We start from the raw sequence: 25,310 nt of genomic DNA, 5'->3' as shown, positions 1-25,310 counted from the left end.
AAAAGAGGATTGTCGGAAGACAAATTTCACGAACACACCAGAGCGACACCTACTTTTCTCTGATTAAGGTGTAACATCCAAAACGTCAGCTTCTTGCTTCCCACAGCATTTAGCATACCTAAATCAAGATCCTGTTGATTTCAATTATTGTCTGGACATGAGCTGGTTTAGTAAGTTCCAGACAGGTGGTCTGTCCACTGGGTCAAAGGTTTTAGTGCAATCAATGAAGGTAAAATAGAGGCCTTGCAACAGCACAATGGGTTTTCTGAAAGTTACTGCAGATTGAAAATCATATCAACTGTTGAACATGAGGCTCGGAAACTGCATCAACTCTCTAGAGTCTAGAAGAACATTTTCAATCACTTTATGCAGGTGCACAAGGAGGATCTTTGAGAGGATAACAAAGAAAAGTGCAGTACCACAATGGTTACTGCAGTCACACGAATTCCCTTTCTTTGGAAGACAGAAATCAAAAGGGAATGTTTGAATTGCTTTGTTAATTATCTTGCTTTCCAATTTCTCTATAAAAATCGCACCGGTGTCTGTCCATATAGGAAGTGGTTCGGTTTACATTTTTAATATGAAATAGGCAAAACGTAGACAATAAAGAAACACTTTAGAAATACCCTTTATAACTCATTAGAATTTACCTTTAGAATTAACCTTTAGAACTTGCTAGAATTAACCTTGAGGACCCTTAGAACTTTTTAGAATTAAACATAGTGCATTAGAAAGGTTTTTCATATTTGACGGACGAATGGAAGGAAGTACGTGGCCAAATATTGAGCGGCTTCACCACTTAAAAATATAGTAACCATTTCCATAGGGTTTCATCAGCAATGATACATCTCAGATGGTATAGCACTCTTGGTTTTTTTTTTTTTTTTTTTTTTTTTTTTTTTTTTGTATACAAGATCGAGGCTCGTGAAAGAGCGAACATTAATCACACAGAAAGACAAACCGACACATAAAACATATAACATCGGGAGCGGTAGACAAGATGGGGAGAGAGGGGGAAGGACACAAACACAACATTTGAGAGCAGGGACCGAGAGACATGGAGACATCGAGAGATCTGAGAGAGGGCGAGGGCTTTGGGGGGGGGGGGGGGGGGGGCATGGGAAGGGGGCGGTGGGAGAGGTATAAAACATATGGACACTGCCAGGACTTCCAGGAAAGAAGTTGGAATTTCAAACAAGGTGGATCTGGGGTGAATTAGCGGGGGTAGAAAAGATCAAGGTTTTGGATGGGGGAAGATAAGAGATGGTGGTGAACAGCTGTTTTAAAGACCTGGAGGGAGGAGTGGGATTGAAGGGAGTGAGGGAGTTTGTTCCAGAGGCGGGAGAAAAGAGGAATGAAAGAGTGAAGGTGAGCAGAGAGCCGAGATTTCGGCAGTTTAACCATCAGAGGGTTGCTGGCAGATCTTGTGCGACCTGTAGGAATATTTGGGGGACAGAGCACAGAGAGAGCTGGGGGTGCAAGGCCGGAGAGGAGTCGGTAGAAGACAGAAAGACCACCTACCTGCCTGCGGTGAGTGAGTGAAAGGCCCTCAGAGATAGCTTCATCGCGGGAGATTCCAATAATTCTGAAAGCTTTGGTTTCAACAGCGTGAAGCCGAGCTAGGTGTGAGGCAGGAGCACCGGCCCATAGGGGAGAACAGTATTCCATTGAGCTGCGGATGAAAGCCTTGTATGTGGTGAGGAGCTCAGGTGTGCCGAGGAAGGACTTCGCACGACGGAGGATGCCCAGTCGGCGACTGGGTTTGGAGGCCAGCTTGGAAATGTGGTTTTCCCAAGAAAGATCATGGCAGATAGTGAGACCCAAAATCTTGAGCGACAGAACTTCTTGGAGAGGATTGTTGAGAAAGTAGATGGGAGGGTTGTCCAGTCGATCTTTTCGGAGAGACATAGTAAGAGTGTGAGATTTGTCAGGATTGAAAGACATGTTCCACTTGTTTGACCAGTCTGTGATTTTGTCCAGGTCTTCAGAGAGTGAGGAGGCAGCAGACTGCCGATCTGAGGGAAGAGGAATGGAGCGGCAGAGAGTGGAGTCATCAGCAAAGAGATAGAGAGGATTTTCGAGAGAGTCAGAGAGATCATTGATGAAGACCAGAAAAAGCACGGGGCCCAGAACACTGCCTTGGGGAACTCCAGCCTGAACAGGAAGAGGAGATGAGAGAAACCCATTCAGGGCCACACGTTGACGACGACTAGAGAGGAAGTCCGCCAGCCATGCATGGAGATTTCCATGGATACCAAAGGAGGAGAGTTTGGTGAGCAGAGCGGGGTGCCAGACCGTGTCGAAGGCACGTGATATGTCGAGGGAGACAGCTCTAATTTCCTGTTTGGCATTGAGGACCTCCATCCATTGTTGAGACAGCAGAAGCAGCATGTCCAGAGTAGAGTGACCTGGTCTGAAACCAAATTGATGATCAGAGATCAAGCCATTGGAGAAGAGGAAAGATTTCATATCCGAAGCAATGATGGATTCCATGACTTTGCTGATAATTGGGAGAAGGCTGATTGGTCTGTAGTTGCTAGGATCTGTTTTTGCACCTTTTTTGTGCAAAGCGGTGATGTTGGCTGATTTCCAAGCAGATGGCAGTTGACCTTGAGCAAAAGAGAGGGTGAAGAGAACAGAGAGAGGGTGAGATAGAGCAGCAGAGCAGGATTTTAGGACCCGTGGGCTGATGCCGTCGGGTCCAGTTGCAGAATCAGAGTCGAGGGTTGACAGAAACTTTTCCACCTTGTCAGGAGGAAAGGACACGGAGTCCAGGAGCAGCAGGGTACGACTGGGTATGGTGGGTACAGAGAGGGATGGGTTTGGGACACAAGATTTAGAGGCAAACACAGAGTTGAGGCATTCAGCTTTTTCACGTGCGGAGTCAGCTGTGTAGCCGTTTGAGGTAAGGGAGGGGATGGAGGGGGAACAAACACCAGAAACGGATTTGACCAGACGCCACCAGGATTTGGAAGAGGGAGACAGATAAGAGAGTTCGGTCTTGAGAACGGAGAGATATTGTTTCCTGGCTCTCCTGAGGGTGGACACACACTTGTTTCGGGCTTTGTGAAAGGAAATGAGATTTCCTTCCGTTGGATTTGCTTTCCAGGAGACGAAGGCAAGTTGTTTCTGGGCAACAGCCTCACCACAAGATTCCGTGTACCATGGACGGGAGGAAGGGTATGACAACTGAAGACGAGATGGGATAAATCTGTGCATGAGAGAGAGCAATTTACTTTGGAAGAATTCCCAGGATGAGTTGATGTCAGAGGTGGTAGAGATGGGAGACCAGTCCAGATGATTGATGGCTGCTTGAAGACCGTGCCAGTTGGCCTGAGTGAAATGCCAGACTCGTCGACGCTGAGCAGGCTCCCTGAGGATGGTCAGAGAGATGTCCACTTTAACAAGGACATGATCAGATGATCCGATCGGAGCAGAAGTAGAGCAGCAGACATTTTCAGGGAAGTTAGTCATAACCAAGTCCAGAAGAGAAGATGTTCCGTTGACTGAGATCCGGGTCGGGAAATTGACAGATTGTGTCAGTCCCAGTGAGTCGCAGAAGTCCTTTGCTGAAGAGCCATGGCTGGTGAGAGAGGTACCCACACCCAGCCAACTGGCATGGTGACAATTGAAATCACCACATATGAGGAAGAGAGAGTTCGGATGAGTAGATAGAAGTTGGTCCATATCATCAGACAGCGAGATGTAGATGGAGTCATCACTGTTTGGTGGACGGTACAACACACATATGAACAAGAGGTGGGAGCGAAGGGGAAGCCGTAGCCAGAGGTATTCCTGGGGGTGATGTGGAGAGAGTGCAGTGCAGGGCGATTGAGGAAGAGAGTTTTTGATAAAGATAGCAACCCCGCCTCCAGGACGAGGCTCAGGTCTATCATACCGGAGGAGGGAGTAGCCCGGGAGAGATACTATGGAATCAGAGACATCATAAAGGAGGAAAGTTTCTGTTAAGCAGATCACGTCTGGTTTGACAGAAGCAACCTGTATGGAGAGATCAGTTAAGTTTGAACGAAGGCCCCGGATGTTTGAGGTCCATACCGTTAATGAAGAGGAAGGGGGAGCATCAGATACAGAACAGGGGGGAGGAGGGGTAGGGTAAGATGTGGAAGAGGTGGAAGAGATAGGGAGAGCTGTTGAAGGTGTGTCAGAGATTTCAGAATAGCTCGGAGAAAGGGAAGGATGGGGCGGACAAAAGGTTTGATGGTGATTGGGTGAGCCACAATGAGGTGTTATTTGAGGAGGGGGAAGAGCGAGGCAGAAGGTTGGGGGAGATGGAGGTGAGAGTTTGAAGGGGGAAGAAGCGGGGAGGACGCTTTGAGGAGGGGGAGTGAGAGGGGGGAAATTGAGAAGCAATGAGGGTGAGGAGATTTGAAGGGGAGGGGTGAGGGGGGAGTTTGGGAGGGAAGGGACAAGGGGAGGGATTTGAAAGGGATGGGATATGGGGGAGATTTGGAGGGGAGGGGTGAGGCAGGAGTCTAGGAGGGGAGGGGCGAGGGGGCGTCTTGGCGGGGAGGGGTGAGGGGGTAGTTTAGGAGGGAGGGGGCAAGGGGGGAGATTTGAAAGGGATGGGTGATGGGGAAGATTTGGAGGGGAGGGGTGATGGGGAAGATTTGGAGGGGAGGGGTTATGGGGAAGATTTGGAGGGGAGGGGTGAGATTGGATTTTTGAAAGTGTACGATTTATGGGAAACGAACATTTATTGCAAAATGAGTTTCTTGTGACCTTCGAGTTAAAAATACGTTTAAGGACGCTGGATGGAGGATGGAGTGCAGGAGAGTTTAGGGAATGTAGAAAAAAGGCACTATAGGAGATGGATATTTTTTTTGGGATGAATTGATTTGGTGAGCAAGTCGAAAGCAGCCTTTTAAAGAAGAAGAAGAAAAAGGTGTTATAAAATATGACGGAATACATAACTTGAGGGGAAAGTGTAAACATTGAAGGTTAATGAGTGAAAACTATCTGGGGAAATGGGGGAGAAACACGTGGTCGAAGAACGAACGAACGAATAAGAATGAATAAACGAATGAGAACAGAGAAGGAAATGTTATTTTTTTTTTTTTTTTTTTTTTTGAGTTGAGATTTACACAAGGAAGTAGGCTATGGGTGAAAAGCCTGGGAATACAGAGAACGAAAGTTATTGGATCACAAACGACGGACCGCTGAGAGAAAAACAAAGCCTCAAGGTTGTACAGTGCACACTGTACAAGGCCTCAAGACACGACACGGCAAACAGACGATCAATTTATGAAAGATAAACACCGAGAAACAACCAAAGTTGCACACAATAACTTCACACACCGAAAGATAAATACAGTTTCGACAAAATACAATTGTGAACAGACTTAACTTCGAAAAACGTGGAGACAGTGTGGAGCTTCGAAAATCCCTCCCACCGTCTCCGAGATCTCGCGAGATCTCCGGGCGCCCATGGTTTAACTTATAGCAGCCACAATTTCTTCCATTCTTGGAGGAGAGAAATGCTAACTCATCCATGGCTGGCAGTTGCTCAATGTGATCAAGTGATAATTTACTGAACCAGTGATGGGCGGTTTAGCAGTTCAGAGATGTAAGCCATCCATCTAGCCACGATCTGGCAATGTTGTGAGCAGTTGTGTCTCATCTGCATTTTTGACAGCAGCAGCAGGGTTTCCTCATGGACCATCTATCTATTTGGGTGCAATGAAGAAGCTTTTTGAGTTGTTTAGTTCAACTTATTGTACACCGCTCCTTTCCTATGCCATCTCCAGGCATTGGAAATCGTCATTGCTGGGCACCGAAGGGGGCTCGGCAGTGACGCACGCTGAAAGAGAGTACTCAGTTTTCACCCTGGTTGTTTGTTTTCTTGCTTTTGTACACCGCTCCTTTCCTATGCCATCTCCAGGCATTGCAAATCGTCATTGCCGGGCACCGAAGGGGGCTCGGCAGTGACGCACGCTGAAAGAGAGTACTCAGTTTTCACTCTGGTTGTTTGTTTGTTGTACACCGCTCCTTTCCTATGCCATCTCCAGGCATTGCAAATCGTCATTGCCGGGCACCGAAGGGGGCTCGGCAGTGATGCACGCTGAAAGAGAGCACTCAGTTTTCACTCTGGTTGTTTGTTTGTTTGCTTTCTTGTTTTTGTACACCGCTCCTTTCCTATGCCATCTCCAGGCATTGCAAATCGTCATTGCCGGGCACCAAAGGGGGCTCGGCAGTGACGCACGCTGAAAGAGAGTACTCAGTTTTCACTCTGGTTTCTTTCTTGTTTTCTTGCTTTCTTGCTTTCTTGTTTGTTTGTCCGGACGATATCTCAGCCATCCTTTAAGCTAGGAAGCTGAAATTTCGGGACAATAGTGAGCAAGTCCTTTGTCAAAAACGATTTTTTTTTGATTAATCAATAAATTGAGGAGTTATTTAATTATTAGCGATTAATTAAGTACTTATTTAATTAATCAAATTTCCTTTCTCTTCTGACCATTAACTCAGGCACCTTTTGAGTTAGGAAGCTGATATTTGGACATGCCAATGACCAGGTGATTTGCCTGCAAAGGCTATTTTTGATTTATTAATTAATAAATTAATCGATTAATTATTTAATTATTCAATTAATGCCAAAAGATTTTTTTTTTTTAAGTTACAGATTCTGATGAAATAGTGGTAGTTTATGTGTTCTCTGACCAAATTGATTAATAATTTAATTTTTTAATGATTATTATTTCTTTATTTTCATTATTAATCATTTATTTATTTTCTTTCTCATTTGGCCAATATCTCAGGCACCTTTTGAGCTGGGAAGCTAATATTTGGACATGAGTGACCAAGTGATGTGGCTATCAAGGATATTTTTGATTTATTGATTAATCATTTCATCTATTAATTATTTATTGATTAATCTATTTATTATTTATTGAGTAATCAATTAATTATTTAATTTTTTATAAATGACTTATTTAATTAAATTTCTAAAAGATACATCTTCGGATGAAGCACTCGTGGTTTAGTTATGTGATTAGCCAATTGATTATGAAAATATTTTGTGATAATCTTTTATTGATTTTAATTATACAATTCATCAATCAATTAGTGTACACCTCTCCCTCCCAATGCAGCCTCAATGAGCTGCACTGCGGTATTGCCGGGCGCCCGAGGCGCCCCAGCAATGCCGCGCTGCAGCATATTTAATTATTTGGCATGGGGCGGTGTACTTTGAATGTATGTGTACTTGTTTGTTTTCTTGTTTGTTTTCTTTCTTGTTTTCTTTCTTGTTTGTTTGTCCGGGCGATATCTCAGCCATCCTTTGAGCTAGGAAGCTAAAATTTCGGCACAATAGTGAGCAAGTCCTTGTCAAAAACCGTATTTTTTTTTTGATTCATCAATAAATTGAGGAGTTATTTAATTATTAGCGATTAATTAAGTACTTATTTAATTAATCAAATTTCCTTTCTCTTCTGACCATTAACTCAGGCACCTTTTGAGTTAGGAAGCTGACATTTGGACATGCCAATGACCAGGTTATTTGGCTGCAAAGGATATTTTTGATTTATTAATTAATCAATTAATCGATTAATTATTTAATTATTCGATTAATGACAAAAAAAAATTTTTTTTTTAAAGTTACAGATTCTGATGAAATAGTGGTAGTTTATGTGTTCTCTGACCAAATTGATTAATAATTTTATTTTTTTATGATTATTATTTATTTATTTTCATTATTAATCATTTATTTATTTTCTTTCTCATTTGGCCAATATCTCAGGCACCTTTTGAGCTGGGAAGCTAATATTTGGACATGAGTGACCAAGTGATGTGGCTATCAAGGATATTTTTGATTTATTGATTAATCATTTCATCTATTAATTATTTATTGATTAATCGATTAATTATTTATTGAGTAATCAATTAATTATTTAATTTTTTATTAATGACTTATTTAATTAAATTTCTGAAAGATACATCTTCGGATGAAGCACTAGTGGTTTAGTTATGCTATTAGCCAATTGATTATGAAAATATTTTGTGATAATCTTTTATTGATTTTAATTATACAATTAATCAATCAATTAGTGTACACCTCTCCCTCCCAATGCAGCCTCAATGAGCTGCACTGCGGTATTGCCGGGCGCCAGAGGCGCCCCGGCAATGCCGCTCTTTAGGATATTTAATTATTTGGCATGGGGGCGGTGTACTTTGAATGTATGTGTACTTGTCTTGTTGTACACCGCTCCTTTCCTATGCCATCTCCAGGCATTGCAAATCGTCATTGCCGGGCACCAAAGGGGGCTCGGCAGTGACGCACGCTGAAAGAGAGTACTCAGTTTTCACTCTGGTTTCTTTCTTTCTTGTTTGTTTTCTTTCTTGTTTTCTTTCTTTCTTGTTTGTCCGGGCGATATCTCAGCCATCCTTTGAGCTAGGAAGCTGAAATTTCGGCACAATAGTGAGCAAGTCTTTTGTCAAAAATGGTATTTTTTTTTTGATTAATCAATAAATTGAGGAGTTATTTAATTATTAGCGATTAATTAGGTACTTATTTAATTAATCAAATTTCCTTTCTCTTCTGACCATTAACTCAGGCACCTTTTGAGTTAGGAAGCTGACATTTGGACATGCCAATGACCAGGTTATTTGGCTGCAAAGGATATTTTTGATTTATTAATTAATCAATTAATCGATTAATTATTTAATTATTCGATTAATGACAAAAAATTTTTTTTTTTTAAAGTTACAGATTCTGATGAAATAGTGGTAGTTTATGTGTTCTCTGACCAAATTGATTAATAATTTTATTTTTTTATGATTATTATTTATTTATTTTCATTATTAATCATTTATTTATTTTCTTTCTCATTTGGCCAATATCTCAGGCACCTTTTGAGCTGGGAAGCTAATATTTGGACATGAGTGACCAAGTGATGTGGCTATCAAGGATATTTTTGATTTATTGATTAATCATTTCATCTATTAATTATTTATTGAGTAATCAATTAATTATTTAATTTTTTATTAATGACTTATTTAATTAAATTTCTGAAAGATACATCTTCGGATGAAGCACTAGTGGTTTAGTTATGCTATTAGCCAATTGATTATGAAAATATTTTGTGATAATCTTTTATTGATTTTAATTATACAATTAATCAATCAATTAGTGTACACCTCTCCCTCCCAATGCAGCCTCAATGAGCTGCACTGCGGTATTGCCCGGCGCCAGAGGCGCCCCGGCAATGCCGCTCTTTAGGATATTTAATTATTTGGCATGGGGGCGGTGTACTTTGAATGTATGTGTACTTGTCTTGTTGTACACCGCTCCTTTCCTATGCCATCTCCAGGCATTGCAAATCGTCATTGCCGGGCACCAAAGGGGGCTCGGCAGTGACGCACGCTGAAAGAGAGTACTCAGTTTTCACTCTGGTTTCTTTCTTTCTTGTTTGTTTTCTTTCTTGTTTTCTTTCTTTCTTGTTTGTCCGGGCGATATCTCAGCTATCCTTTGAGCTAGGAAGCTGAAATTTCGGCACAATAGTGAGCAAGTCTTTTGTCAAAAATGGTATTTTTTTTTTTGATTAATCAATAAATTGAGGAGTTATTTAATTATTAGCGATTAATTAAGTACTTATTTAATTAATCAAATTTCCTTTCTCTTCTGACCATTAACTCAGGCACCTTTTGAGTTAGGAAGCTGACATTTGGACATGCCAATGACCAGGTTATTTGGCTGCAAAGGATATTTTTGATTTATTAATTAATCAATTAATCGATTAATTATTTAATTATTCGATTAATGACAAAAAAATTTTTTTTTTTAAGTTACAGATTCTGATGAAATAGTGGTAGTTTATGTGTTCTCTGACCAAATTGATTAATAATTTAATTTTTTTATGATTATTATTTATTTATTTTCTTTATTAATCATTTATTTATTTTCTTTCTCATTTGGCCAATATCTCAGGCACCTTTTGAGCTGGGAAGCTAATATTTGGACATGAGTGACCAAGTGATGTGGCTATCAAGGATATTTTTGATTTATTGATTAATCATTTAATCGATTAATTATTTATTGATTAATCGATTAATTATTTATTGAGTAATCAATTAATTATTTAATTTTTTATTAATGACTTATTTAATTAAATTTCTGAAAGATACATCTTCGGATGAAGCACTAGTGGTTTAGTTATGCTATTAGCCAATTGATTATGAAAATATTTTGTGATAATCTTTTATTTATTTTAATTATACAATTAATCAATCAATTAGTGTACACCTCTCCCTCCCAATGCAGCCTCAATGAGCTGCACTGCGGTATTGCCGGGCGCAGGAGGCGCCCCGGCAATGCCGCTCTGTAGGATATTTAATTATTTGGCATGGGGGCGGTGTACTTTGAATGTATGGGTACTTGTCTTTCTTTCTTGTTGTACACCGCTCCTTTCCTATGCCATCTCCAGGCATTGCAAATCGTCATTGCCGGGCACCAAAGGGGGCTCGGCAGTGACGCACGCTGAAAGAGAGTACTCAGTTTTCACTCTGGTTTCTTGTTTTCTTTCTTGGTTGTCCGGACGATATCTCAGCCATCCTTTGAGCTAGGAAGCTGAAATTTCGGCACAGTAGTGAGCAAGTCCTTTGTCAAATACGGTATTTTTTGTTTTTTGAATAATCAATTAATTGAGGAGTTATTTAATTATTAGCGTTTAATTAAGTACTTATTTAATTAATTAAATTTCATTTATCTTCTGACCATTATTAACTCAGGCACCTTTTGAGTTAGGAAGCTGATATTTGGACATGCCAATGACCAGGTGATTTGGCTGCAAAGGATATTTTTGATTTATTAATTAATCAATTAATCGATTAATTATTTAATTATTCGATTAATGACAAAAAAATTTTTTTTTTTTAAGTTACAGATTCTGATGAAATAGTGGTAGTTTATGTGTTCTCTGACCAAATTGATTAATAATTTAATTTTTTTATGATTATTATTTATTTATTTTCATTATTAATCATTTATTTATTTTCTTTCTCATTTGGCCAATATCTCAGGCACCTTTTGAGCTGGGAAGCTAATATTTGGACATGAGTGACCAAGTGATGTGGCTATCAAGGATATTTTTGATTTATTGATTAATCATTTCATCTATTAAGTATTTATTGATTAATCGATTAATTATTTATTGAGTAATCAATTAATTATTTAATTTTTTATAAATGACTTATTTAATTAAATTTCTAAAAGATACATCTTCGGATGAAGCACTACTGGTTTAGTTATGCGATTAGCCAATTGATTATGAAAATATTTTGTGATAATCTTTTATTGATTTTAATTATACAATTAATCAATCAATTAGTGTACACCTCTCCCTCCCAATGCAGCCTCAATGAGCTGCACTGCGGTATTGCCGGGCGCCGGAGGCGCCCCGGCAATGCCGCGCTGCAGCATATTTAATTATTTGGCATGGGGCGGTGTACTTTGAATGTATGTGTACTTGTTGTACACCGCTCCTTTCCTATGCCACCTCCAGGCATTGCAAATCGTCATTGCCGGGCACCGAAGGGGGCTCGGCAGTGACGCACGCTGAAAGAGAGTACTCAGTTTTCACTCTGGTTTCTTGTTTGTTTTCTTGGTTGTCCGGACGATATCTCAGCCATCCTTTGAGCTAGGAAGCTGAAATTTCGGCACAGTAGTGAGCAAGTCCTTTGTCAAATACGGTATTTTTTGTTTTTTGAATAATCAATTAATTGAGGAGTTATTTAATTATTAGCGTTTAATTAAGTACTTATTTAATTAATTAAATTTCATTTATCTTCTGACCATTATTAACTCAGGCACCTTTTGAGTTAGGAAGCTGATATTTGGACATGCTAATGACCAGGTGATTTGGCTGCAAAGGATATTTTTGATTTATTAATTAATCAATTAATCGATTAATTATTTAATTATTCGATTAATGACAAAAAAAATTTTTTTTTTTAAGTTACACATTCTGATGAAATAGTGGTAGTTTATGTGTTCTCTGACCAAATTGATTAATAATTTAATTTTTTTATGATTATTATTTATTTATTTTCATTATTAATCATTTATTTATTTTCTTTCTCATTTGGCCAATATCTCAGGCACCTTTTGAGCTGGGAAGCTAATATTTGGACATGAGTGACCAAGTGATGTGGCTATCAAGGATATTTTTGATTTATTGATTAATCATTTCATCTATTAAGTATTTATTGATTAATCGATTAATTATTTATTGAGTAATCAATTAATTATTTAATTTTTTATAAATGACTTATTTAATTAAATTTCTAAAAGATACATCTTCGGATGAAGCACTACTGGTTTAGTTATGCGATTAGCCAATTGATTATGAAAATATTTTGTGATAATCTTTTATTGATTTTAATTATACAATTAATCAATCAATTAGTGTACACCTCTCCCTCTCAATGCAGCCTCAATGAGCTGCACTGCGGTATTGCCGGGCGCCGGAGGCGCCCCGGCAATGCCGCGCTGCAGCATATTTAATTATTTGGCATGGGGCGGTGTACTTTGAATGTATGTGTACTTGTTTTCTTTCTTGTTTGTTTGTTTGGTTGTCCGGGCGATATCTCAGCCATCCTTTGAGCTAGGAAGCTGAAATTTTGGCACAATAGTGAGAAAGTGCTTTGTCAAAAACGGTATTTTTTGTTTTTTGATTAATCAATAAATTGAGGAGTTATTTAATTATTAGTGATTAATTAAGTACTTATTTAATTAATCAAATTTCCTTTCTCTTCTGACCATTAACTCAGGCACCTTTTGAGTTAGGAAGCTGATATTTGGACATGCCAATGACCAGGTGATTTGGCTGCAAAGGATATTTTTGATTTATTAATTAATCAATTAATCGATTAATTATTTAATTATTCGATTAATGACAAAAAATTTTTTTTTTTAAAGTTACAGATTCTGATGAAATAGTGGTAGTTTATGTGTTCTCTGACCAAATTGATTAATAATTTAATTTTTTTATGATTATTATTTATTTATTTTCATTATTAATCATTTATTTATTTTCTTTCTCATTTGGCCAATATCTCAGGCACCTTTTGAGCTGGGAAGCTAATATTTGGACATGAGTGACCAAGTGATGTGGCTATCAAGGATATTTTTGATTTATTGATTAATCATTTCATCTATTAATTATTTATTGATTAATCGATTAATTATTTATTGAGTAATCAATTAATTATTTAATTTTTTATAAATGACTTATTTAATTAAATTTCTAAAACATACATCTTCGGATGAAGCACTAGTGGTTTAGTTATGCGATTAGCCAATTGATTATGAAAATATTTTGTGATAATCTTTTATTGATTTTAATTATACAATTAATCAATCAATTAGTGTATACCTCTCCCTCCCAATGCAGCCTCAATGAGCTGCACTGCGGTATTGCCGGGCGCCCGAGGCGCCCCGGCAATGCCGCGCTGCAGCATATTTAATTATTTGGCATGGGGCGGTGTACTTTGAATGTATCTGTACTTGTATTTCTTTCTTGTTTGTTTGTTTGTTTGTCCGGGCGATATCTCAACCATCCTTTGAGCTAGGAAGCTGAAATTTCGGCACAATAGTGAGCAAGTCCTTTGTCAAAAACGGTATTTTTTGTTTTTTGATTAATCAATTAATTGATGAGTTATTTAATTATTAGCGATTAATTAAGTACTTATTTAATTAATTAAATTTCATTTATCTTCTGACCATTAACTCAGGCACCTTTTGAGTTAGGAAGCTGATATTTGGACACGCCAATGACCAGGTGATTTGGCTGCAAAGGTTATTTTTGATTTATTAATTAATCAATTAATCAATTAATCGATTAATTATTTGATTAATGACAAAAAAAATTTTTTTTTTAAGTTACAGATTCTGATGAAATGGTGGTGGTTTATGTGTTCTCTGACCGAATTGATTAATAATTTTTTTTTATTTATGATTATTAGTTATTTATTTTCATTATTAATCATTTATTTAGCTTCTTTTTCATTTGGCCAATATCTCAGGCACCTTTTGAGCTCAGAAGCTAATATTTGGACATGAGTGACCAAGTGATGTGGCTATCAAGGATATTTTTGATTTATTGATTAATCAATTAATCAATGTATCGATTAATTATTTAATTATTCGATTAATTACTAAAAAACATTTTTTTTGCCCAGTTACAGATTCTGATGAAATGGTGGTGGTTTATGTGTTCTGTGACAGAATTGATTGATAATTTAATTTTTTAATGATTATTATTTATTTATTTTCATTATTAATCATTTATTTATTTTCTTTCTCATTTGGCCAATATCTCAGGCACCTTTTGAGCTGGGAAGCTAATATTTGGACATGACAGTGACCAAGTGATGTGGTTATCAAGGATATTTTTGATTAATTGATTAATCATTTAATCGATTCATTATTTATTGATTAATCGATGAATTACTTATTGATTAATCAATTAATTATTTAATTTTTTATTAATGACTTATTTGATTAAATTTCTAAAAGATACATCTTCGGATGAAGCACGAGTGGTTTTGTTATGGTATTAGCCAATTGATTAAGAAAATATTTTGTGATAATCTTTTATTGATTTTAATTATACAATTAATCAATCAATTAGTGTACACCTCTACCTCCCAATGCAGCCTCTATGAGCTGCACTGCGGTATTGCCGGGCGCCTGAGGCGCCCCGGCAATGCCGCGCTGTAGGATATTTAATTATTTGGCATGGGTCGGTGTACTTTGAATGTATGTGTACTTGTTCTTGTATCTCATTGGTCTTTTAGTTCAAGGCTGCATCTTTCATCCTGCATAGCTCTGGAGCTTTGCTTCTGCTTGGAGATAGTACACTTCACGGTTTATGGTCCTCTAGCATGGTTGAGCGCCATGAGCTTATTGCCTCTCTAAAAGTGAGTGCATTTGCCTATTTCCACCAAACCAGTCCGTATGGCATCTTTCTACACACTCCAGAGTGCCAGCAAGGTCAGTTAAAGAACATCCGGGTCCCAGTGATCATTGAGTTTGTCATTGCATTGGTCCCTAGACAAGGCTGTTGAGAAGTTAGTTGCTAGTTTATTGTGAGCTTTAATAATTGAAAGCTTACATTTAGATCATTGGGATGTGATGGAGCAAATTTCCTTTTGATCATACCTGCCCAGAAAAAGGTACGACTTATCTTGCGCCTGTCCTTGATTTTAAGGCTGCTTTTCTTTAAGTGCTTCAATATCTATGAGGTGAGGCAGGTACCATAATGAGGCAGCTCCAATATAACTAGTGCAGTTTGTCTTCCTGGTTTAGTTTCATTTTTTTCCCCCTTTAGTTAGGTTCTCGTATTCCATTTCGCAGTCACTATTTTGTGTTGATGTCATGGAAACCCAACAGCAGCAGCATTCTTGTCAGGTGAAAGTGTGAATGGGATTTGTTTATCCCACTTTTCTCGCAGCCTCCCTTTACTGGAGCAGGCAATGCATTCTTGAAAAAGGCTACCTGCAGTCACCTGGATAGTTGCAAACTTCAGCCATTACAAGTAATCAACAATGAATAAACACTTGTGCACTTATGAAAGGTATAAATGTTGCTATTGTTTCTTACAACTTTATAACAGCTGAAGGAGGAAAAGCTGTAATAGAAGCAGGATGAAAGTTGAAACGCACTGTGGACTTTCTTCTTTCTTCCAGAAAGAAATTATTCTATCGTACAATCGAATGTTTCAATTTCATGTTTCTCGACACCCAGTATTTCTTCTGTTTCTAGTTACATGAGTTGTATCTGTTTTTTCAAGACCACACACAGGGCTGGCTGGATGCCACTGGTAGCCAATTATCCAAGTAGTGCAAGAACTCTTTCTCCCACTGCTATGCTGGGTCTACTGAGTTTCTCAGGAAGTCATTGCTTCATCATAGGCAGTCAGGACAAAATCTGGAATGTATTGATCCTACTTCATATAGATATCTGTAAGCTATTCTTTTATGTTAGCCTCTAGATTGGTGTCTCACCAGACATATGCAGAACTAGAACGACACTCAGCAGAGCGCATACCTCCACCAGGCTGAACAGTTTACGTTTTGTATCCACTGATAGGTTGGATCTGGATCCAGACCTCAACCAAAATCGAATAGGCTCGTTCTTGTCGCCTAACCAACTCATCCACCTAGTTTTTAATCATAATTTGTCTACAACCTTTTGTGACATCGTGCTGTATATCGCTTTTGGCACGATCTATCAATGGTGAAGAATCACTTGAGAAATTAAAAAAAATTCTGGTATTCGGATTTGGATTTTCAACAAAATCGAATCATTTCTTCCTTGTCACACACCCAACCTGTCCACCGAATTTTGTCCGAATCTGTTCACAACCGTTTGAGATATCCTGTTAACAGACAGACAGACAAACAGACAGGGGTGAAAACATAACCTCCGTCCACCCTCGGTGGTGTAGTTAAGAAAGAATGTTCAGGCTCCTGTCTGGCCATATGTCCACCGAAGACAGCGAACAAGCATTGAGGCAATCTACATTTAATTAAAGTGATCATCATAAATAGTATTTAACAATCATTTATATGTTTATACATAACGCTGAAAAAAGGTTACTGAAATGATGTCAATAATGGACCTGCATTAGTTCTGCTTCAATAAATGAAGTTTTTACATCTCCAACATTGCCTGGTTCCGTATATTTTAGGATTTGAGTTGAAATGGTCACCTAAATACGAAGCTAATAACAGCCCCTGTGGAACAGAATGTTTCAGTTTTAACATTCCAACTTTGGTTGTTGTGTTTGGAGTTCTTCTCATCAACATGTTGATTTAACAGTTGAGATGGAGTTAAGTTAAGTGCACCTTTCTGGTAAAGCTTATATCATGTGAAGTCACCAATTTACTTCTCAGGGGCTCCTTGAAATAAATTGAGCTGTTTTCACAATTCCCTTTCAAGATAATAAAATATAATTGTTAATAGAAATACTTATGCACTGCAGAACATAAAACTCTGCACTCTGCACTCATTCACTCACTCTCAGGAAGATCCTCGGCACGGTACACACGGAGGTTGAATATGATCGACTGCATTGCGACCCCCGCTGGCTGCAAGATATTGCTTTCGACATCTTCTTCGTCCATCCTCCTTTTCTTCACAGACTACACGGTGGGATCAAACAATCAGCTATAAATATCAGGTGATCTCAAACAACCAGCACAAACAATCGTTTTTTTCACTTGGACAAAAATCCAAAGTCCAAAACCACAGCCACATCTTAATTACCATGGCAACAAATATACTATTTATCAACTTTTAATTGATAACATCCATTGTTTAGCTTGTGCACTGACACAGACTGACACTCCAGCCCATTCAAATTGAAATACAGACACTATCAAAATTGATGAGATTATAAAATACACATTTGAGGATAGTGTCATAATCTATTTCCTGCATTGCTAATATAGCGTCATCCAATCAGTTGTGAGAACAATGATTGTTGGCATTGGTATATTACATGTTTCCATTATAATTTACATTTTGTTCTTCTTTGAGAAATAATTTTGTCTCAATGTTTGTCTTATTTGTGGATGACCACTATAGATCAAAATGCCATTTGTTACCTCCGCCACCAAAGGTGGATAGAGGTTTTGTTTTCACCCCTGTCTGTCTGTCTGCCCGTTTGTTTGTGAACAAGATATCTCAAAAAGTTGTGGACAAATGCGGACCATATTTGGCAGAGAGGTAGCGTATGCGACAAGGACGCTTCAATTCGATTTTGGTGAAGATCTGAATATGTATTCGGATATGATAATTATTTAATTTTTAAGTGATTATTTACCATCGAGTGATTGGGCTAAAACCAACATATGGCAGGATATCTCAAAAAGTTATGGATGGATTTGGACGAAACTTGTTGGACAGGTTGTGTGTGTAACAAGGAAGAGTCGATTCAATTTTGGTGAAGAACCGGATCCGGCTAGTATAAATTTCAAAGTGATTCTTCACCATTGGGAGATAGGGCCAAAAACGATACAAAGCAGGATATCTCAAAAAGTTGTGGACGGATGATTTTGATTAAATGTGATTCTGTGTTGTGATTTTCTGGTCTACTCTGGGATACAAAACGTAAACTGTTCACCTGGTGGAGGCATGCTCTCTACTGAGTGCCGTTCTAGTTTATGGTTGAAATGATCTATATCATGTGAAGTCACCAAAGTACTTAAACTTACTTAAAACAAGTACTTAAAATATACCCAAAAGTATAATTTTGTAGCTGTGAGTCATAATCAATTTGTAGTGGATCACATGCTGTCATTTGTGAAGAGTAGGCGAGCTATCACCGGCACCATGACCAAATTCCAGCCCTAACCAGCAGAGGGCAGCATCAGCGACACAGCCCCGCCCACAGCCAATGATGCTACCCCGCAGCCTTGCGCTTCATACGACAGAAGAAGATCACCTTGCAAAACCATTTTTTGGCTGTTATAATTTAATCAATACATTTTCTGAAACCTTTCTCCAAAAATAGATTGCATTCCACATTTGGCATCATGACACATCTATCTATAATTCCATTAATCTCTGTGTGTATGTGTGTATGTGTGTATGTGTGTATGTGTGTATGTGTGTATGTGTGTATGTTTGTCTGTGACCGCTGTTTCTCGACAACTACCGGTCCGATATACTTGAAACTTGCCAGGTATATTGCTGGGGACCCGAGGATGTGCCTTTTCAAGGTTTGAAATTAATCGGAGAAGTAGTTACCGAGCTATGGCGATTTCTTTACCAAACACTGCAAGCCGTTCGCTTTGGACCAAACCATTGCATGTAAATAGAGGGGGGGGTTCTGTGGTCGTTGCGAATGGACCAAACCATTCATGTAAATAGAGGGGGGGGGGGGGTTCTGTGGTCGTTACTGCCACGTGGTTTCAAAGTTTTTTTTTGTTGTTGTTGTTTGCACGCATGTTTTTTTGCACCCACGTACGGGCACGCCCTAGGATGTTTACACACACACACCCCTACACAAATTTTTTTTTTTTTTTTTTTTTGGCAAGGAACGGGCACCCACGTACGGGCACGTCCTAGCTTATATATAGTACGGGCATGCCCTAGTACTGTGAAAGCTGCCATGAGTTTGGCAAGCTTGCAGCATTTCATTCAAATTAGAATGAAACTGTAACCTCCAAAGATAGGTCAAAATTTCGTTTCTGTTTTCCAACAGGGGCTATAATAACTTGGCTTGAGACGAAATATACATTTCAACACATGTGCGAAACACTCCATTCCACACAAGACCTGTGAAATGTCATCACAAAAAAACAACTTCTGCGACATCAGTGCAAGGTGACATCAGTGCAAGCAATGCAATTTTCTGATGATGTCATGTTGCATGAGTGTTTGCAAATGTTATGTAAAATAAGTTTAAAGACAAGAGTTTGCGATAAAGACAGTTTTGAAACTTTAGTACAATATGTATAAGACTTTGGAAAGATGGCGGAGTGAGAATGGGTTGTAACCTTAAGCTACTACTACTATTACTACTACTATTACTACGACTACTATTACTATTACTACTACTACTATTGCTATTATTACTTCTACTACTATTACTACTGATAATATTACTGCTGATACTACGACTACTACTACTACTACTACTACTATTGCTATTATTACTTCTACTACTATTACTACTGATAATATTACTGCTGATACTACTACTACTACTACTACTACTACTACTACTACTACTACTACTACTACTACTACGCCACGCCATTTTGCTGCTCCTCGAGCCGTGCTATTTTCGACATTTCCATCTCACCCTCTTCCGTTTTCGTTTGTATTTTTGGTTTATTTGGGTTATTTGAACCGAGTTGGTTCATTTTGTTACTTTACTTTGACGTCCCGTTTGAGTTATTAGCCCTTTGTGTTCGGGCCTAGCCGCGGCGTGCGGCCGCACCCGTGTGGGACTAGATTTGCCGCGCCCGATTTGTGGCGTATCACAAACTGTTTGACTGCCTTGTTTTTGCTTAATGACCCTTGTAGTCCTTGAGCCAACCGGCCATATTTTGAAGTGAATGCTCCGGCGGGGGGAGTAATTCTCATTATGATTTTCCATTAGACCAATGTCTCAAGTGTCAGAAAAGGTGTGATGGACATCTGAGAACGGTAGCTTAGTGCCCGGATGGACGCCATCTTTGAAACCACCCAGCTCGAAAATGCCCATTTGGTGGGGTACATTGTTGCACGTGTATCTGGACTTCTATACTAGCTATCGATGTGCGGTTGACGACTAAATATACGTCCGATGTGTACCGTCTAAATAAAAAATAATATGAAGCATTTTGTTTTAGATTAATTATTATAAAAATCAATTATCGAAAAAAAATCATATATTTTTCAATATTTTATTATTAGACTTGTACTTTTTTTAGTGAAACAACACTGGTATGATTTTCCAAATTATGCATTGTGCTACACCGTTTATCTGTCTATAAAAATAACTCAAAAACTAAAACATATCATCCACCACGAGTTTACACAAAAAATATATGAAAAGGCATGCACTTTCCACAAACCGAAACTATGTCAGTTGGAATTTCCCGCCGATAATCAACCCACAGAACCCAGTGCCGAAAGTGACGTCAGTCTATTCTATATCTATATTCTATATTCTATATCTCAGTCTGAGATTTGTTGCGGTGACCTGATTAATTTCTGAGGGGGGGGGGGGGGGGGGGGTGGGTGGCTTAAGAACTAAAAGTGAACATGTTAGATGGCGCCACATACAACTCTATTATAGAGTTGTATTGTGGCGCCATCTAACATGTTCACTGACTTGGATGAGTATGTCTATGTAAGCTGGCGAGCTTTTCGGATATCGGAGTAATCTAATGTCAGTCTTTTTGTTCTTTCAGCTGAGATGGCCGGTGTCGAGGCGAAACGGGCGAAGATTGAACCTGAGTCCGGAACGTGCATCCTGTGCAGCAAGAAGTCGCCACTCTCTGAACTAAGCAAGGCAGCGGGCAACAGTTCTTGGAAGACATTGTGTGACGCAGCCGCAGTTAGAAACTTTTATCCAATTCTAAAGCTAGTCCAAGAAGGCGCAGTTGAACTTCCTAATATTCCAATATTATACCATAGGGCTTGTAGATCAGACTTCACTCACAAAAACCACCTAGCTACTTTGACCAATGCAGCTAGAAGTTCTTCAGTTGATACTGGCGATGCGGTGCGACGGCGATCATCACGGGAAGAGACGATCAACTTCAACGGTCTACGATGATAAATGCATTTTTTGCCAGCGTGCTTCAAAATTCATAAAAGGCAGTCGTACCCGTGAAACAGTTGTCTTGGCTGTTGAACTTCGAGCAGATAAGACAATAAGAGATGCTGCGACAGCTCGCAATGATGAGAGAGTTTTGGCATTGACTACACGAGATATGGTTGCAGCTGAGGCTCACTACCACTTCTCCTGCTATAGAAACTACACACGGCCCCAAAAACCTCAAGTAGAAACTGACATTGAAGATAATATCGAGAAAAAAGAAATGATACGATGTATATTCAATTTCATTCGCACTGACTTGTTCTTGAACCCGAGGATTGTTCCAATAGTTGATGTTGCAACAGATATCCTGTCTTCAGATACATTTTCAGTTGATGTTCGTGACTCCATCAAGAAGAATCTGCAGCGCACATTACAAAGAGAGTTTGGAGAATCGCTCATCTTCTTCAATGTGAAACACCGTGTATACTTGATGCCCGATAATCTGACAAAGCGAGAGATTGCTGCAGAGTGCGTAAACCTGAAAGCAGAAGTGAAAGCATTTGAACGAACGGACGGTGAAAGTAACATTGTGCGTGCAGCTACTTCACTGCGACACCAGATCAAAGATGCTCATTACAATGAACGTTGGCCGCCTCAGCCAGCAGAACTCACTTCAGATTACGTGAAGATACCAGATTCTCTTCGTGTATTTCTGCATACTTTGATTTGCGGGAGTGGGGGTAGCTCTGCGCGTGCCGACACACTGGTATGGTCGATGGCTCAAGATATCATCAATGCTGTACACCGGGGTACCATCAGAACATCGAAGCATGTCCTACTTCCGTGGGTCATGAAAACGCTCACCGGTAATACAGAGGTCATCAGAATATTGAATCGACTCGGGCACGGATGTTCGTACACAGTTCGGGAAGAAATCGAGACAGCGCTATGCATAGACAAATTAGCAAGTGTGGAGAAAGATACAGTACCACTTCCGTCACATGTGCACCCTTCGGTCCCGACTGTATTAGCATTCGATAACATCGACAGGCTAGAGGAATCGCTGAGTGGTGGCGGAACATCGCATCGCGTCAACGGTATCATCGTCCAACTGAAGTCGCAGTCGTGTTTGCCGCCCCAACCTCCATCGGCAGTATCCAAAGCAGATAAGAAGCGATCTATCCCGTCATCCAGCGATTTAGTTCCAATATACAGCGGTGGGAAACGAGAGGGCCCACCTGCAATCAAGCCTGCAGATCTTTCTGACACTCTTGCAGGCGCAACATCCCTTGCGCAGCGCCGAAATCACGTATGGATTATGACTCGCATGCTGGAACCATGCGACCAGACAATCAGTTCGTGGACTGGTTTCAACATCATGACTAGAGATCGTGTTCAGGTGACGGAAGATGTAGTTGGCTACCTGCCGACTATAAACGCGCCTGCCACAGATATGGCAACAGTGCAAGAAATCCTCAGAGAAGCTCTGAACATCATGTCATCACTTCAGCTTGAGCGTATACCGGTGGTGCTAGACCAGGCACTATTTGCTAAGGCGACCGAAATAGCATGGAAAGATGTCGATCGATATGGAAGAATCGTGCTCATGATGGGGAACTTCCATACCATCTGTAACTTCATGTCGAGCATTGGGAAAATGTTTGGAGATGCAGGCCTTCGGGATGTAGCTGTTGAGTCAGGAGTAATCGCTGAAGGTTCCATCAACAGGGTTCTGGAAGGCAAGCAATACAACCGTGCTGTGCGACTCCACAAGTTGATGTACGAGGCACTAATGCGCATCATTTGGAAGGGCTTCCAGGTGTGGATAGAAAGCAATCATCCTGACAAGGAACCCCAGATTCGAAGCACTGACCTCAAAATTCGCAGCATCAAGGAGGATGTTTGCCACGAGACTCTCGCTGCTGCTCTCGATGATGATTCATGTGTACAGAGCTTTGACATGTTCGCGAAATACCTACATTTTCTGCGAACCAAACATGGAGACCTGGCTCGCTTCTGGATGATGTATATTGATATGGTAGAGACCCTGCTGGGGTTGATTCGTGCGGATAGAGAAGGCGACTGGATGCTTCACTTGGCTTGTGTCAGAAGAGTGATCCCTTGGTGTTTCGCAATGAACAAGGTGAACTATGCTAGATATCTACCAGTGTACTATGCACAGATGACGCAACTCCACGAAACATGCCCCGAGTTGTACAGGCATTTCAATCAAGGCTACTTCTCCGTACAGCTTAGACCAGGGAATCCATTTGCCAGAATCGCTGTTGATCAGACAACAGAAGAAACAGTAAACAAAGATACGCAAACAGCTGGAGGAACACGAGGTTTTAGTCTTCGACAAGGGGCTGTGTCACGATACTATCTAACTGCAGAAAATCGGGCTACTGCACTGAGGCAACTACGAGAAACTATCCTTGTGAATGGCAGCGACACATCTCACGCCAAGCACCCTGACTTGTCTACTTCTCGCATCAAACGTGATGAGTCTGGCGTCACAGCTATCTGTGATCTACTGGAAAATGACTGGACCAATCCATCCATCAGCAGGACATGGTTGGGAACTCGATGATGGCGGTTCGCTCACAATCCGATGGATGGCGGGTCTACCAGCTCCAGATGTCGTCTTGAATCTCATCTCATGCACATGCAGAAGGACGTGTCGACCGTCAGATTGCTCCTGCATACTGAATGGGTTGAAGTGCACTGTTGTGTGTAAGCTGCAGGGATGCTCCAACATGGTGCAGGATGATGCTATCGTGGCTCAGGATGCCAATGACTCTGATGGCGACTCTGATGATTAACTTTGTGTGCACTGTATATTGTATAGCATATGTTGTTCTCTATTATAATGCAGGCCAAATTGCCTGAAAATCTTTATAGACAGATAAACGGTTTAGCAAAATGTATAATTTGGAAGATCATACCGGTGTTATTTGACTAAAACATGACATGTTCAATGATACCTCCGCTTGCTTATTAGGAATATACATCGTATGGTGTTAAAATCAGCTCCATACGTCTTTCCAAACTCTAGTAATGAATAATTAATATAATTGGCGGCCATTTTGAAATCCAAGATGGCCACCAAAGTGCAGATTTCCTATGTAACAATTTCCGCCTGCTTATTAGATATCGTATGGTGTTAAAATCCTCTCCGTACGACATTCCTAACTTGCGTTATCGTCAGAATAGATAATGCCAGCGGTGGCCTAAGTCATTTTATGCCTCTTTACATTTATTTGTTGTAAACTCGTGGTGGATGATATGTTTTAGTTTTTGAGTTATTTTTATAGACAGATAAACGGTGTAGCACAATGCATAATTTGGAAAATCATACCAGTGTTGTTTCACTAAAAAAAGTACAAGTCTAATAATAAAATATTGAAAAATATATGATTTTTTTTCGATAATTGATTTTTATAATAATTAATCTAAAACAAAATGCTTCATATTATTTTTTATTTAGACGGTACACATCGGACGTATATTTAGTCGTCAACCGCACATCGATAGCTAGTATAGAAGTCCAGATACACGTGCAACAATGTACCCCACCAAATGGGCATTTTCGAGCTGGGTGGTTTCAAAGATGGCGTCCATCCGGGCACTAAGCTACCGTTCTCAGATGTCCATCACACTTTTTCTGACACTTGAGACATTGGTCTAATGGAAAATCATAATGAGAATTACTCCCCCCGCCGGAGCATTACTTTTGGTCTGGCTCAAGGACTATTGACTTTCTGTGCTAAATTTGCATAGTTTTGGCGATTAAGCCGATAAGTTATTTGCTCAACGCGCGTTTGATTTATCCTTTTGAGTTAATCATTAGCATACCGGTCCGGTCGTGCTAAAGTAAGCAGAAGCTCGCGAACGAGCTCATTGATATTTTTTTTTCCATTTTCATTTGACGGGAAATATACCGTTAATAGTAATCATGCCTCTGGATGGTACGTGGGCAAAAATGGCCGCTACTACCTCTGGTGCAGGTGGGAACCGCCCTGCCCACCCGTTTAA

The 25,310-nt window shown here is 39.6% G+C and overlaps 1 protein-coding gene across 1 annotated transcript in view; it reads right to left on the bottom strand.

Annotated features, from left to right (window-relative positions):
- LOC137424163 (myoferlin-like) overlaps positions 1-25,310 on the bottom strand; it is a 162,065-nt gene that overhangs the window by 80,566 nt on the left and 56,189 nt on the right. The window contains exon 5 of the mRNA XM_078773617.1: positions 17,034-17,157. Within this exon, the coding sequence (XP_078629743.1) occupies positions 17,034-17,157 (124 nt within the window). The remainder of the gene's footprint in view (positions 1-17,033; positions 17,158-25,310) is intronic.

This window comes from Myxine glutinosa, chromosome 3 (genome assembly GCF_964187855.1).
Source record: "Myxine glutinosa chromosome 3, kmMyxGlut1.1, whole genome shotgun sequence".
Classification (NCBI taxonomy): domain Eukaryota; kingdom Metazoa; phylum Chordata; class Myxini; order Myxiniformes; family Myxinidae; genus Myxine; species Myxine glutinosa.
This window is presented reverse-complemented; position numbering and strand designations above follow the sequence as displayed.